General features: G+C 33.7%; 2 protein-coding genes across 2 annotated transcripts in view; one reads left to right on the forward strand and one right to left on the reverse strand.

Annotated features, from left to right (window-relative positions):
- Nucleotides 1-16,865, forward strand: part of LOC133191961 (vacuolar protein sorting-associated protein 8 homolog) — a 38,052-nt gene extending 21,187 nt beyond the window's left edge. Inside the window, exons 29-42 of the mRNA XM_061327750.1 lie at nucleotides 831-915; nucleotides 1,084-1,182; nucleotides 1,378-1,517; nucleotides 2,117-2,273; nucleotides 2,589-2,678; nucleotides 2,816-2,876; nucleotides 3,152-3,249; nucleotides 3,622-3,703; nucleotides 5,096-5,178; nucleotides 5,531-5,611; nucleotides 14,649-14,815; nucleotides 15,303-15,474; nucleotides 16,197-16,268; nucleotides 16,548-16,865. Of these exons, the coding sequence (XP_061183734.1) occupies nucleotides 831-915; nucleotides 1,084-1,182; nucleotides 1,378-1,517; nucleotides 2,117-2,273; nucleotides 2,589-2,678; nucleotides 2,816-2,876; nucleotides 3,152-3,249; nucleotides 3,622-3,703; nucleotides 5,096-5,178; nucleotides 5,531-5,611; nucleotides 14,649-14,815; nucleotides 15,303-15,474; nucleotides 16,197-16,268; nucleotides 16,548-16,676 (1,516 nt within the window). The 3' untranslated portion in view covers nucleotides 16,677-16,865. The remainder of the gene's footprint in view (nucleotides 1-830; nucleotides 916-1,083; nucleotides 1,183-1,377; nucleotides 1,518-2,116; nucleotides 2,274-2,588; nucleotides 2,679-2,815; nucleotides 2,877-3,151; nucleotides 3,250-3,621; nucleotides 3,704-5,095; nucleotides 5,179-5,530; nucleotides 5,612-14,648; nucleotides 14,816-15,302; nucleotides 15,475-16,196; nucleotides 16,269-16,547) is intronic.
- On the reverse strand, nucleotides 10,616-12,038 carry LOC133192342 (uncharacterized). The gene has a single exon (XM_061328359.1). The coding sequence runs from the start codon at nucleotides 12,023-12,025 to the stop codon at nucleotides 10,616-10,618; it is 1,410 nt and encodes a 469-aa protein (XP_061184343.1). The 5' UTR covers nucleotides 12,026-12,038.
- Nucleotides 16,866-17,114: the final 249 nt, after the last annotated feature.

Here is a 17,114-nt window from a genome sequence, read left to right on the forward strand (position 1 = left end):
AAGTACAACAACTGAAAAGTAGGTCACGGTGACCTACTTATGAAAATTTATGGCTTTAGTCAAATATTTCGGGTACTAATTGGCTTAGAATCTTTAAACTTTGTCAGTTGATGCATCTTGGGTCCTCGGAGTACAACAACTGAAAAGTAGGTCACGGTGACCTACTTGTGAAATTTTATGGCTGTATTTAATATTTTCAGGAATTATTTGGCTTAGAGTCGTCAAAATTTGTCAGTTGATGCATCTTTGGTCCTCGGAGTAGGTTGACTGAAAAGTAGGTCACCGTGACCTACTTTTGAAAATTTATGGCTGTAATTAAATATTTTGGGTACTTATTGGCTAGAATCATCAAACTTTGTCAGTCGATGTATCTTTGGTCCTCGGAGTACAGCAACTGAAAAGTAGGTCACGGTGACCTACTTTTGAAAATTTATGGCTTTAATTAAATATTACAGGTACTAATTGGCTTAGAATCATCAAACTTTTGCATCTTGGGTCCTTGGAGTAAAACAATTGAAAAGTAGGTCACTTTGACCTACTTATAAAATTTTATGGTTATAATTTTAAAAAAATATTTTAGGTATTAATTGGCTTAGAATCATCAAACTTGGTTGATGGGTCTTCAGAGAATGACAAGTGATAAGTAGGTCACCATGACCAACTCTCAGGTACTAATTGGCTTAGAATCATCTTGGGTTCTCAGAGTGTGAATTGGAATTTCAAGGGTTTATCTAAATATACAGGATACTTCGAGGCTTCAAATAGAAGTGATAGGTTGTACAGTTTATCAGAAGAGCGATTCAAGGCCCATGGGCCTCTTGTTCACTCAGCTATCGAGTCTGTGAGTTGCTGTATGAAAAGAGAAGACAATTTGACAAGATTTTATCCTGTTACCTGAGAGATCCCTCAAGAAAGGTACTTGTATTGATTCAAAAGTTTTATAAAGTCATATGTTGCCCCAAAAAAAGTTATAAAAACCATAGATTCACCCAGGACATGCATATTCGTGTTTGTATGCTATCTGTAAAAGTGTTGTGTTTCATGGCTTAAAGCCACTTTACAAGTCTTTCTGTCTTTTGTCAGTATCATGCCTTCAGCTACATCACCAGCATACTGAACAGTGAAAGATTTACAAAGGAGGAACAAGAAAGGCTAAAAGAAGAGGCTTTTAGTCACTTAGAGGTAACAAACCAATAAAAATCTGTCACTCGCAGGAAACTAACCAATCAAAATCTGTCACTCGCAGGAAACAAACCAATCAAAATCTGTCACACAGAGGTAACAAACCAATCAAAATCTGTCTATATTTGACACAGTTCTCCTAAACATGTGACAGAGTAGCTGAGTTGAACTTTACCTACCTATAAACTTTTGCAGGAACTAGTTTCCATTGATTGTAAACAAGCAGCTCAGATGGTGATTTCTACCATGCCCAAAAATTTGGGAGTAGTCGCCAATAAAATGAAGAGTAATCCTAAGATTTTGTTTGAGTTCCTGAAAGGAGTGATGTCATACAGGTACGTTATTTCTGTAAAATTTGAAGAAGTTACATATGTATTGCTAGGGTGTGTGGTAGACATAGGGATCCCTTTCCCTGTGTTAATCTTTGTGGCATTTTGCCTTCACTATAACATCACTTTTTCATGAATTTTCATGGGAGTAATTATTATAAAAAGATGTTGCACAAAAATGATGAATGTAAAAGTAACACTGAAGTCCAAGATTCCTTATCATAAACAAACGAATGGAATGAACTTATTTTTACACTTATTACTTCACTTCTGCAATTCTTAAATTTACTGCATTTTGCAAACAAACAGGCAGGATTATTATATTATATTAACTAAAGTGTAAAATTTAAAGAAAATTTCCCTTTCCACTGTATATACAAAAATGAATTGTGTATTTTTTATGACCTTTTTCTAAATTAATTTAACATCCCCCCCCCTTTTTTTTTTACATGCATCTTTAAATCAAGCAAGCATTGTGGCCCATGGGACCCTTATTGCATGTACCGTTATGTCTAATAGTGTCATTCTGTTTGATACATGTCACAGTCTGTTTGATACATGTCACAGTCTGTTTGATACATGTCACAGTCTGATATATGTCACAGGGAATCTGGTAGCAGTGCCATACACACTGACAAACAGGTGAATGTGGAGCCATGGATCCTAGAACTGTATGTGGATCTAATGTGTCAGTTCAGGCCCCAAGATGTGTATAATTTTATCAAGCTTAATGAGGGATACAGGCTGGAACAAACACTGGGGGTAAGTGCTTTCTTTCTAAATCAATCAATCAATCAATCAATCATTGATTCAGTGAATGATACTGTATTTAGAGTTTATAAAAATAGTTTTAGTAATATATCAGTATTCCTCCCTGATTTAGATATTTCAGCAAGATGATCTCAAATATTGTATTAAAAAAGATCAAATTAAGACCTCATCATCTAAAATTGCTGTTGATTTATTATACATGTAAAATAAGATGAAAAATTGATTATAGGCATGTTAAAATATTTTGTAATACTAGTATTAATAGCTGTATTTCATGTAATGGAAATTGTCCTACCTATGACACAGATCTGTAGAAAACACAAGCACTCGGAAGCCACAGCATACCTACTGGAGAAAGCGGGGGACATTCAGGGGGCATTTGGAATCATACTGACTGTAAGACATTGGACAGCTTATTTTTATTTATTTATATATACAATGTATAAACTAAAGCATTCTACAGGAAAGTTTTGTTGTAAATGTATACATACAAGTATATATTTCATGGACACCTGTATTTTTGATAATTTTAGAACCTTCAGAACAAACTGAAGTTACTGACCAATGAGCTGCTGACACCGGATTCAGAGAAAGGTATGTACAGCTCTAGGATTGATTTCTTTATGAAGTTAGTGTGTTGCCAATCATACTTGTGCAATAATTATGTATGTCACAGTTGTTAAAAAGTAAATCTTGATATGAAAATGAACCCAGAGTCCCCTAGTGCAGCATGCCCTGTACACAGTCTTGCAGAGCTGTCATTACTATAATTGACTTATATAAAGTAGGAAGTCATGACATCTTTGATGTTTTACCATTACATGTACACATTGTAAAATTCATATAAAGTGCTTTTTTTCTGAATACAGATGTCACAGTACAGTTCCAGGAAGTAGAGACCCTTATTGTAGTGGTCATACAGTTGTGTCAAAGGAACTCTGGGAAAATGGATGAGGCTGGCCGAGAGGTAATCATATCAACCCCAACCCCCAAACCCCCCAACCCCCCAAAAAAGGAAAAAAAAATTCTTGTTAAAAAATATCATGTAACAAAAATGAAAACTCTAAGTTTCCAGAAGTAGTGTTTGAAGCAGATACTGTATGTGTACTTAAAAAAGCGAGCTTCATATTTTAGCGCCTTTGCCACAGACAACAATGCTAATTAATGAATACCGTTAATAAATCATTAATAAATACATCATGATGGCGCAAACGTATGTAGAGCTAATTCAGGATTACGCCAAACACTCCATACCCAGTGATTCTGCTAAATTTTGAATACGCCAATTTATGTACATGATTACTTAACCCATTCAATATGATATGCCTGTATTTTTCAGTCTCTTTGGTTCCCTCTACTTGAGACTGTCATGTCACCACAAAGAAAACTAAAAGATATAAACAACAAACAGATTCAAGAAGGTACATGTCTTTTACTTCATTGAAAAATGTTTTTATATTATATGCTTTTATCAATTAACAGAAGTCTTTGTTCAGAATGAATCTATTTTAAAAATTGAATTTTGAATTGAATTAAATTTTTCATTATTTTGCCATTCCCCAAGTAGGAAATACTTGATTTTTTTTTAAGTAGGAAATACTTGATTTTTTTTATCAACATTATGGATTTATCAGGGTTGGGGTCAAATACTTTGAAATGTAATTAATTACTTTCAAATACATTGATAATTTTGTCAATTACTTGCAATTACAATTACATTGATTTTTTCAAATGTAATTAATTACTCTCAATTACTTTGACAAATGTAATTAAATACATTTCAATTACTTAAGTTTTATTTTTAAAAAATCTTGAGAACAAATACATATATAAACGGCACTGAGATACACAAAGCATTATGTACTGAAATATTTTTACTGTTTTGAGTTCATTTTAATCATCATCAGATTTTCAAACACAGCATCACTCAAACGACATCTCAAATGACACGAAAAGAATTCATGTTTCGTTCTGAATAAGGTTTTTACTATAATGAACTTTTATTCAGTGTTTTTGTTCTTGGATATTAGAGGGGTTCACACCTGGACAAAATTACACCTCTACCTATTGCCCTGGGCAGTGTGACATGCTGTATAAACAAATTAAGCACTCTGAGACATTTAATTGTTGCACAAACACAAGCCCATGCCACTCAGGTATACTGAACTGTGTATCTTGAAAAGACACCTTTTTAAACTTACAAGTAATTGAAATGTAATTGAAAAGTAATTGAAAATACATGACATTTTTGGAATTGTATTTAAATACATTCAATTACTTGTAATTGAAGACTGGCTCAAATACAGATTACTTCCAATTACTTTAGAAAATGTAATTAATTACGCTCAATTACAAATACTAATTACAATTACCCCATCCCTGGGATTTATATTAATAAACTGTGTCATGCAGTCTCTTAATTTACAGTATTAACATGTAAAAGTGACCTGTAACAGTTACCTGTATACTAGTATATACATGTAGATCCTTGGCTTGTAAAGAGCTTTGAGTACCTTGACAATATACAGTCAAACCTCGTTATCTCAAACTCCATGGGACTGAGAAAAAACTTTGAGATATCCGAGGATTCGAGATATTGAGGGTAAAATACTTAAAGAATATGTGGTTGGGACATTCGGATCACTTCGACATATCCATGGTATTCGAGATATCGGTGTTCGAGATACTGAAGTTCAACTGTAGATGAAAAATTTGAGATCACAAGTTCAAGACATAAACAAATTAAGCTTTCATTGATGATTTTTAAATGTATTTTCATGTAGAATAAAAATGAGATATCCAATTCATTTCAGATTTCAAAAAAGCTACACACCATGTCCTCAACAGCATGATGGGATACATAGCATTACCCACAATTCTCCACAAAATCATGCAGGTTAGATTGATAGAACAGAAAAAAGATATTTAAATAAAAGGATACTCATAGATGTTAACAGCAAGAGAAATGTTATGCAGAAAAAAAGCATAGATAATCAGTGATAATTCTTAAGCATGTATTGAACCTGGTTCTATTAATCTACATGTATACTTACATGTTTCATGTTGTTGCATGTTTAAATTCTGTTTTCTGTTTATCATCTGGTTTATACATGTACATGTAGGTATAAAGTACTGTGAATGACTTTTCGTGTTTTGTATGAGTTTATTTTTGGAAGAAAGTGCAGGCAGCATTTACTAATAGGATATGATTTTTATGAGTTATCTATCAGAAATCTGTTTTCTCTCAGGATCCTGCCTATAGTACTGGAAAGTTTGGAGAAGTCAGGGAATTAATTCTAGGAATGCTGGAAACTTATAATTATGAGCAGGTGTGTATAAATTTGTTTTCAGCATAGTCGCCAATCACCCAATTTCGTTGGGTTACATCCGATTTTTCGACCCTTAACCTGATTATTTCTTATGACACGGAGGGTCATGCTTTTCACCAGATTTTTGCTGAACAACCTGAAAATCTCCCGATTTCCAGATTTGATTTGTAAATTAGTTCGCACATGTCATTTCCAGTTATTAACCCAAGTTTGGATCTGGTAAACAATGTCGATGGCTATGTACCGTAGGCTGTTTATCGGTAAATTATCAGTACGGGTGTTAACAATTATCTGGGAAATGTTTTCATAATATTTCATAATGTTTTCATTTTAATTCATTAAATATTCAAATTTGCAATTGCTTCTTTTCAATTAAATGATTCTAAATATACAGGTGCATATTGTACAATGTATATATATGCAAGGCTAATTGTATTCGGCGCGTCGGCGCGCCAGCGCGTCCATCTCAACCCGATATCACAAAAGTATTTTCTCCCTGCATTAAAACACTCAAATGACATCGATTTTCTTTATAATTTAAGCATTATCGGTTATATTCAAGTCGACAGCCCGAGCCCGATTGTATTTTTTTGTTGGGTGGATCCAGAAATTTTTCCCTAGGAGGTGTTGGCTCAAATCGCAAGGGGAAGAGGTCCAAGGCAAAGCTTTAGTAATTTTACTATGTCAGTTCAAATAAATTTGAATTTTCCAGGGATCCGGATCCCATTTGATCCATGCATGCCTTACCACAATTTGTGCTAGAGTAATCCGAAATACCCCAATTTTTTGAGTTGGCCTATACTTTCGATTTCTCTCTCTCTCTCTCTCTCTCTCTCTCTCTCTCTCTCCAAACATTAACTATATACATGTATAGCATTTAAAAATATTTAGTGCTTTGGTTTTTATAAATTTTCTTTATGTATAACAAAAATTTACCGGTATTACGTAATGACCCTAGACATTAACTATATACATGTATAGCATTTAAAAATATTTAGTGCTTTGGTTTTTATAAATTTTCTTTATGTATAATAAAAATTTACCTGTATTACGTAATGACCCTAGACTCTAGAGTTTAACCCCCTTTTTAGAGACTTGATTATCATGGCAATAAGCTGCAAAACATTGGTATCAGTGTTTGACAAATATTCCTTGTTACGTATTAAAATATTACTACTACTAAAAATTAGCTTGTTCTTTATTTGAGCAGGGGGAGTAACTTTAGTTACAGATACATAAAGTCCTGCCTCCCCATATTGTAGTCTTCTCAACCACTAAGCTCATTACAAATCCAATCATATAAAATACATCTACAATGGTTCCATCAACATTCCTTAAACATTAATTTTTTTTTTTTTTTTTTTTTTTGTTTGTTTGTTTGTTTGTTTTGCAGAGTGAAAATTAAAATAGAATTTGATGGTCATTAAAGTAAGAAGCATACCAAAAAGGTTTATGATGACCTGTGTTTACGAAATACTGAATCATTCGCTGATTGCACAAAAATTGATGCCAATGAAAATTGATAAAACTAGTGTATTAATTAGTGGATAAAAGAATATGAATAAAAGAAACAACAGGCGGTTAAATAATGGTATCAGGTTCGTTCGCCCTATCTACCTGTTCGCATGAATCCGTTCGCGCAGGGTCCGTTCGCCATTATTCTTGTTCACCCTATATCTCGTTCGCCCTATTATATATACAGTATATAGTAAATATCAACATTTATAATTAATTTTATTAAATATTTTACTTGGTGTTTTTTTCAAATGTTGCTACAGTATTTTTTTTTATTAACCGTAATCTTAATGAAGTAATTCAAATTTGATATTTATGCTCTTTACATGCTTAATTGATTTAATTATACTTAATAATGTCACTGTAATTTAGGGGATCATACAATCTGCGTTATGTTCAATTAAAGGACTGAGATGTTAATTTCTGTTGGTCTGCTGGGTCTTTGATTAGTACAGGTATAAATTACCGGTATAGTGTGACCACATGCATTCGTCTGTTGTCTCCCGTGTGCAATTTATGTACCAATGTACATATAATTTATTTAAAAAATCCATTGGTTAATTATTCAATTTCTGCAATATAAATAAGGCGAACGGACCCTGTGCAAACAAGTGATGTTGAAGCTTCAAAAACAAAATTCCATCTATAAAACTTTCTCTTTTTAGCCGAGCGCATTGCTCGTAGAGCAATAGCCGGTTTATGTTACGGTGTTCAACCGGAAATACTGCTTCCTCACCGCCAAATTAAATATGAGTAAGAATAAAGTACGTATGCTCAACCACCTTTGAAGCAATACAAACACTTAATTAAACAAATTTAATTTAACTAAGAAATTCTCTAAAAAAAAAAAAAAAAAAAAAAAAAAAAAAAAAATTGATAATATACTTTCTCCCCTTTTCTTCAATAAATTATTTGTTTAAAAGATGCGATAGGTAATTTCATCAAGTCTGCCAGCTTCACATTCTATAGATAAAGGTTGTGTTACCAGGCTAATGCGGGGAGCATGTGACCCGATGCACACCTTTATGCAAAACTCCCCGCTGAGGACCCGTCTGTGTATAAACGTTTGACCTTGCTGCATCAATGTAAATTCAAACTGCATTTTATTTTATTTTATCTTTTAAACATTTTTTTTATTTATACTATATGCCATAAATATATTTTTGTGTTACATATTCTTCCAGTGTCTTGTTGTTATTCATCTGTAATTACAATGTATGTTTCATGTAAAACGGACTTGTTCACTTCTCTGTAAATGAGCCCGGCTCTCTGTACTTCTCAGTACTTTGATTATTTATGATATCGAGCCCGATGCTAACAATATTGTATAAGCGATAATTTATTTTAAGCCATATGCAATATGAATGGAAAATATGTCGTGAATGTTGTTACAGATTTTGACCAGATTTTTCTCTTTCCAGAGAGGGTCATGACCCTCTCTTTCCAGAGAGGGTCATGACCCTCTTTTTATTACATGTTAGGGGTTGGCAAGTATGGTTTTCAGCACGATTTTCATCACGTAGACAAGGGAGTTAACCCTATAGAGATACAGGAAAATGAAAAGTTATTTATAGACTTGCTACTAGCATCTGGTAAAAGGATTGGTTTAACAAAGGGAGTAAATCTTAGGAATGCAGGAATTTTATTGCCTGACGCCACGTGCGTCAGGCACTGTAAGGATTAATTTTTCAGGGATCCGAAACAAAGCGATCATTCTTAACTAGATTTTATGCAAGCTGATTTACATCGGAATTTGTTACCTGCATTTAAACAAATACAGTTTGCAGAAGAAAGAATCATATAACTGATGCAAAATAATGAAGTGTTTAATTCCTTCAGTTTTTTTTGCATGCACATGTTTATTCTTTGCGATTCTTTGTACAGACATGTCCGTCTAACATTTTTTCTGCGTTTCTAAACTACTGGATCAGTCCATTTGCCTTCTACGAAAGGGGTGATACAATCGTTTCGCGCCAAATGTTACATGTAAATTATCTTCGCGCCTTTTTCTTGGGTTGTTTCAACTTTTAACATGATTCTTAAGCTCCAGATTTTTTATTGACAGTAAATTTTATCTCATTTTTTAAGAGAACACATTGAATATGGACAGGCAACACTAAAGCAATGGATCTGTAGATTATTCTTACTATTTATCCCATAAGTAGACTAGTCTAATCACAAACAAACTCCCTCCACCTAGTAAATGAGACATCCCTTCTTGATTCAGTCTGTTTTCCACTTAGCCTTTCTTTCAATATTACATAAATAATGTACGTTACAAGGTTAGGTTTTTAAAAAAGCTTAGAAAGTCAGCGAGTAGCATATTACTTCATGCTTTGTGATAAACAAGGGTTTCCTTTTAATACAGTGACAAGAGTGTAGGTCAGTATCGGTAGACATGGTAGAAGAATGGTCTTCACTCCCGTAAGGTTCTAAGTAAAGAATCGGTAAAATGAAGAAGACATCATGATCTCTACTGGTTTTCATTTCATAAAAAGCACGTCAGTTATTATAAATATGAGAAAGGTCCAGAAATCGATTGAAAAGGAAAAACAAAACAATTTCAAAACTGTAGGGGCAACTGGGGTAAGTGGACACATTAAAGGTTTAATTGGAGTCTGAAAACTTCTAATCTGAACTAATCTTTCTTGTAATATACTAAACTGATAGTTCACTCTTATCTCTTTGTAGTGTAAAATATTTCTCAACTTAATTCAAATGGTTTGAAATATATGGGCTAAAAAGTTAAATTTTAAAAAGTGTTCACTTACCCCATAGATTTGGGGTAAATGGACAGTGTTGAAAATTATGAAATAACAGTACACATTGTCTTTGAAGATACAATTACACATCCTTATATTATCGACAAAAAAGTTAAAATTAATGAATCTTTTTTTTCTTTTTTCAAAATTGAAATTAATTTTCTGAGATCGATCACTAACCGTTATCTTTACCCTTTTTCAATTATGAAAAATTTTGAAATGCATATATGTTTTTCTAACTTTAATGACATAAAATCATCGATATAATTCCAGTGACTCAAAACATCCAATATGTAAGGTATTTCACACAAGTAAACATTCTCCAACACACTAGAAAGTGGAAAACCAAATCAAAAAAATTATCAATGCTTGTCACATACAAAATGTTCTAGCTGGCGTCCATATTTTCCAGTGCAAGATTCGTGGTACCAATCATCACAACTAGTACATTTAACCCAGTCCTCATCATCTGAATCTTCATCATAATAGTACCCCCCACAGTAGGAGCAGCAATTAATGGTGTCAGTGTGAGAAGGGATATTTTCCTTTGACTTTGATGTAGTCTTCTTTGATTTACTTGTAGGCTTAATAAGCTGTTTCTTCAATTTTTCCATCTCTTTCTTTTGTTTCTTTTCTTCACGCTCTTTTTTTCTTATTTCTTTTTCCATCTGGTCTTTTTCTCTTTTTTCCTCCTTTTGTCTGATCTCATTGATGAATTCATTCTCTGTTACACATCTTGCACCAAGAACTTTCTTAGTTTTTCTTTGAGCTGGTTCTTTGACAACTGTTGGAAGTTGAAGTGCTTCTGTAATTTCTTCTGAGACTGACAAGGAGCTCCTTGGAACCTGGGTTGGTTGACCAATAGAGACTGCCATGTTCTCAGCTGATGCATTTCCCCCTCACTGGTAGTGCTGGTTACAGAAGCTAAGACAGAAGTTTTTGATGGCCCAAATGCCTCTGCAGGAATAGCCAGAGGGTTGAAGGGAAAAATACCTGTAGCTCTAAAACCTCCAAAGATATTTACCATATTCATTTTCTCATTATATGCATGAGAGAAAATTCCGCAAAAGTAATATCTGGATATTTGTCTGCCAGGATTTGATTTCAAAAATGATTCACAATGCTTGTAGTATGCCTTCTTTAAGGGCCCAAAAACACTTCTGTCCAGTGGCTGTGTCCAATGCGTTGTGTGAGGCGGCAAGCAGAATATTTCAACGTCATTTGTCTTCGCTGCTTCCAGAAGATGAAGTGTAATATGAGAGGCATGGCCATCTACTATCAGCAACACTGGTCTTTGAGGTGAGAGGTTGGACAAAAAAATCTTTTCAAACCATATTCCAAACAGTTCTCCATCAATAAATGAGCTTTTACTGCATGCAAACAGTGTGTTCTTTGGTGCACTGCTCATTAAAGCTTGACTGATTCTTTTTCCTTTGAAAATCACCATATGTGGCAAAACATGGGCCTCAGCATTTACACAACACAAAACTGTAATGTTTTCACCCCTTTCACCACTTGTTTTCGCATGAATGGCTTTCTTCCCCTTCCTCCCCACAATTTTTGATGTTTGATGAACTGTACTAAATCCTGTTTCATCTGCATTAAATATTTGCTGGGGTTTTGACTTTACATTGAGTTTATCCATAAGATCTCCTAGCTTGGTAAAATGGCCTGAAATTACATTTGGATTAAGCATAGTACCACGAGCAGCACTTAGACCTTCAGGTTTATGGAGAGATAAGCATGGGTGCCGGTCTCGAAATCCCTGCCACCAGTCATATCCTGCCATTTTCTTGTCTGCATTAAATGGATTTTTTCTTCCTGAGTGTGCAATAATTGAATATGCAAGCTTACATACATCTGATATTGTCAAACCAAACCCACGTTCCTCCATCTCCAAAATGTGACTAACAAGAGAGTTTTCTTCCTCTTTAGACAGAGTGGTTGGTTTTGATGCTGGAGACTCCAAATCCATTGCTGAAAGTCTCCTCAACAGGGTTGTTCTTGGAATGCCAAATATCTTAGAAGCTTTAAACTTGGTCATTTTCCCCGTTTTAACACACTGAACAGCTTTACTTAAAGATTTTCTGTCCCATTTTCCTTGTTTGGGCACCCAGTCTTTTTTCTTTCTGGCCATTTTACAATGTTTTCCGTTTCTGAAATTAAAAAAAATTATTTTAGTTACATAAAAACCCAAAATCTCTGTGCAAGAAAATATTTACCATCAGAGATACCTTTACTTTTCTTTTTTTTTTTTTTTTAATTTAATTTGCAATTATTTAAATTTATGTTACAGAAAATCAATTTATGTATTATTTTCATGATTAGAAATATCATTTAAAAATTAATTTGATACATTAAACTAAGATTTATACCGATACAATTCAAACTGAATATCTAAAGATTAAACCTGAGACTGCTGTTTAAATAACATTGTCACGGTTTTGCACTGTCCACTTCCCCCAACAAACTTGGGGTAAGTGGTCACAATATGACATTTTGACATTTTTAAATTAATCTAATCAATTATTCTAACCAAATAAATATTTGTGTTTGCAAATTATTAATTTCGAAGAGTATGTTGCCATTCATTACATATTTTTTTTTTTAATAAATCTTGAAAATTGTAATAAATCCATGAAGGACACAACGTAATTTTTTTCATTATCACGTGACCTTTCTAAAGGGTAAACGTAAAAAGAAAGCTTACAATTTTCCCTTCCACTTGAACAACAAAACATAATAATGTGTAAATTAATATAATATTTGAAAAACTAGTATCTAATTATTATCAAATATCAACGCCTCTAACGGACTGAACTTGAATATTTTATTATCAATACACAAGCTTTTATTATGTTTGTTTACAGATTTTTCAAAGGGTAGCCATTTTTTATGTGAAGATTATATATTGTTTACATGAATGATGCGATAAAAATAATATAAACTGCAAAAATACATCAATGTAAACACTCCAGACTTAAAACTGATGCGTCATTGTATAGATTGAAAACAAGTTCTTTTGCTTAAAGGCGAACAGTTTTTATTTAAACAATGGTTAATCTCTGCAGTATTTATGACAATACTAAGAAAATGGCTCTGTGCAGTTTACTTACGGATCGAGTCACAGTTTTCTCCTTTTTTCAATCGAAGTCGTTGACCTTGAATTTTCCCTGTCTTTGATGTTAACACATTTGCTTCCTCCTTTACAACGAGAGCTGAACAGGTTTGATAACTCTTGTTTGCTTTAATTTTTAAGCAATTTTTTAAAAATGTGTCCACATACCCCGAGTGTCCACTTACCCCAATTGCCCCTATATAAAAATGTATTTTTAAACTCATTTATAATACATGTATATGGTAAGACCATCATCGCCTGAGTTTTGTCCGGGGGGGGGGGGGGGGGGGTGTATTAGTATCTTGTTTTGCGCTAGCTATATATAAAGTGTAAAGGTCATTTATTTTGATTTCTAGAGCAGCATTTAAGCATTTTAGTCTCAAACACTTCAAGACAACAGTTAAAACTGTTCATAATTTATTTCGTCGTCAAGAACGACGGAAAACAGACCAGTCTATTTAAATAGATGCCGTCTCGTCAATCTATCACTGACCAGGGAAGCGCGCCCTCTAGTAAGAGAGTACATGAAATATGAATTTCTTTAAAACGAATCATCTAACTGTTTTTCCCAGAATTATCAGTGGCGGATCCAGGAATTTCATAACGGGAGGGCGCAGTAAAAGACAGGGGATCAGGGGGCTGTATTGAAACCCCAGTGGGTCCAGGGCAAAGCCCTGATGGGGGTTCGGGGGCGAAGACCCCGGAAGCTGACGAATTCTTACAAAGAAGAGGTGTTTTTTCCTTGATTTTAGGAAAATGATCATATAAGTTCTACATACAAAAAATTCAAACGGGGGGGGGGGGGGGGGGGGGGGGGCGCAAGCCCGGCGCGCCGGTGCTGGATCCGCCTTTGATTATAATCTACGCTAGCGCACTTGCAATTTCATCCCAACGTAACTAGTCAGCCCGTGGGCTAACTAATAAATGACCATCCAGTGGCATGTCTTAGATATTCGTTAATCTGTAGTATTTGGTTATGACATTCAGACATTTATGAAAGTCAACTGTACATCTTGTGTAATGATGTATCGCAACTATGTCGCTCCTTGATGACGGAAACGTTTAGCACCTCTCTTGCATATACGTTCCATAGATATTGATTGATTAGTCAGGCAAGCTTTTTGAAAAGCTATTACTTGTAATATTTAACAGTTAATGATATTTATGAAATTGCCTCCAGTATGTTGTTCAGAGTTTAAAATGATTAGTTAAACAAAGGGATTTATTGTAATGATATAGAAAATCTGGTTCAGCTGTTAAAAATGGATTAGTCAAAATAATATTGATGAGCCAGTGTATCTACTCTCTCTTTGTTCCCTTGTAAATACATGTAAAACAAAGAACCAGCATATCAGCTTATGAGGAATGGCCATATACAATAGGTAAAAAGATTTCCCATTCACCTTATAAGCTATTTGCTATAATCTGCAACCTCACTTTTCTTAATAATAATTGAAAAAATAAGACTTTTTAGTCTTTATGGTCCAGGAAGCATCCAGAGGTGTCATACATTATAATATGTTTAGAACTGTACTCTTATCAGATATAATTATTACAGGTACAATGGAGCCATGTTCAACTCTCCTGCAGTGGTCTGTTTTATTGGTTAGTGAGCACTGTTAATAGTTTTGTATTATTTCAGACACTGATGGAGACTTGTAAGAATTTATTGAACCATGATATCCATGTCCATTTGAAGAATTTAACATCAGCGGCCACCAAAGGCTACATTCCTAAAGGAGACAGCTGTAATCTGTGTAGTAAACAGTTTATTAATCAGAACGAGATGGATACTGTGATTATATTCAGGTAGTACTGGTAGAGAATCTTTTTTACAAGAGATATTAATTATTTTTGTATGGAAATGAATCACATTTAATATTTATATTCTATATAGTTATATATATATATAGTTCTGGTATACAGATACTGTTTGTCTTGTTTGGGCATTCATTCACTATGATAACTACATGCATGGTACAATTGATATACAGCAAAGGAACACTAACCATAGGAAAATAATGATTGTTTACTAGCTTGATTTGGTTACTTTATGTCTTGGTAGTTTTTTTTTTTTTAATATCTGTCTTGTGTAAAATGATGGTTATACTTATTCATCTAAAATATACCACCACAACATTGAACATGCTATGTAATTCTATGATTTATCAATGTACATTTGTTGTGTCCACTATTGAAATAAGAACTACAACTGAAATAATTATTGCAATAGTCGCTGAGAATGCATTTCAGACATGTACATTGTATGTCAGTTTGTAAAATGTGAACATTTCAGATGTGGTCATAGTTACCATAAGGGCTGTCTACAGTCCATTGGTTCTGTTAGTGTAATTGATGGAGAGGATTCCTGGATCTGTTATCTGTGTAGCCACAGGAAACGAGGACAGTTCCAGAGTACCAGATTTCACCGCAGTCTTAGTAACAGGGGACAATCCAAGGGCAAAGATGTTAGTACATAATATATGTATTCTTAATTTATCTTTATGCCCCTTTAATCGGAGATTCTGGAGCATATAGTTTTTGGTTTGTCTGTTAATCTGTTTGTCCACAAAAACTTTAACTTTGTTCATAACTTTTGAACAGTTGGGGGGGGGGGATTCATATTTTGACCTCATGACCTTGACCATGGAGTTGACCCAGTTTTATAAAATTTTAACACACTTTTAGCTAGGCCATAACTTTTGAAGATTGGTTCTAGGGCTTTTATATTTCATGTGTATTCCTTTTGACAAGACGTTTCTTTGATTACCAATATCTTTGACCTCCTGACCTTGGAGTTTGACCTACTTTTGAAAAACTTTAATTTTGTCCATGAGCTGCCATAAGAGGGAATCAGTGTTTCACAAAAACATATTGTTTTTTTTTTAACATAAACATGATGTTTGCTGTATAGTGAAGAGATTTCCTAGTATGGAACATGTATATGGAAAAATTCCCCTCAACCAACCATTTCAGTGGATGAATATAAAACTGGGTGGATTCAAATGAGACAGAGTTACCTCTCTTTTAACATAACTGCATCGGATCAACTTTTTTAAAAAAAAAATGCAAAAAGTGTTATCACCTGTGTAATAATGCAAAAACAATGGGCAAAAATTGTCCTTTATACAGTATTCCTGATATGAGTCAGAAAATTAATTGCATGTTGTATTTGCTCTATTTTCATTAGAAAATTGCTGCAGATCCTCAGTACTATCAGACTCTAGACTTTATGAAGAGCTTTTTAAAGACTCCATCAAGGGTTTGTTCATTTTCTGCTTTTCTTTCCATTTTCTTCTGTTTGTCTTTCATTAATTACCAATTTTTAAATTAAGGAATTCAAAACTAAGCAAAAAAAAAAAAAAAAAAAAAAAAAGATTTCATTTTCTCCTTTGTTAAATAATGAAGACAAAATTATTTAGCTTGGTCATTTTTGCATTTGTGATAATGAAATACCCAAAAGATTATGATTGCAGTTTTCACAAAAATAAAACAGGATACATATGTAATCACTAACAGCTGAAATTCCTCTGTACTGTAGATGGCCCTTCTTACTGAACTGTCTAAAGGATCCTCGCCCAAGTCCCACAGAGGATCATCTAGTATCTTCAATCAAGAAAACTTCCAGCTCAAATTAGCACCACCTCCAGCAATGGATTCTGTGCCATAGACACTGACAGTTTATTGTGTGTGTGATAGTAAAAGAGTGCATTTATGTGCAATATACAAATGTTTTAATGTTGTGAAATAATTCTTATTTCATTTATGTCCAACTGTTACCATGTACAATGTATATATAAATAGTGTACATTTTCACAAAAATCACTCAATACATTAGATACAAGTAAAATAGTAATTACTGGGACTTGTTTTTTGGTTGGTGTTTTTGTAACACATAGAAAATAGTCATTGAATTTGAGTTCATAAAGTGATAAGATCCGTAACTGTGTATATTTCATCAGGGAAAAAAAATTGGTTGAGTATTTTTGGCTGAAAACGTTGATGTCTTGCCTACACCTTAGTTTAGGTCTTGTTCCAGAATTCATTTTAAGTTTCTTGTCAGCAAGAGCAATATCATGTATAGGTTACATGTTTTGTTCCCTGGACC

Source organism: Saccostrea echinata, unplaced genomic scaffold (assembly GCF_033153115.1).
Source record: "Saccostrea echinata isolate AGI-Se365-2 ecotype Australia unplaced genomic scaffold, CSIRO_AGI_Sech_v1 ptg000025l, whole genome shotgun sequence".
Classification (NCBI taxonomy): Eukaryota; Metazoa; Mollusca; class Bivalvia; order Ostreida; family Ostreidae; genus Saccostrea; species Saccostrea echinata.

What these genes read in the sequence shown, in the direction of transcription:
- LOC133192342 (XM_061328359.1), bottom strand. Translation starts at nt 12,025, where the DNA reads ATGGCCAGAAAGAAAAAAGACTGGGTGCCCAAACAAGGAAAATGGGAC.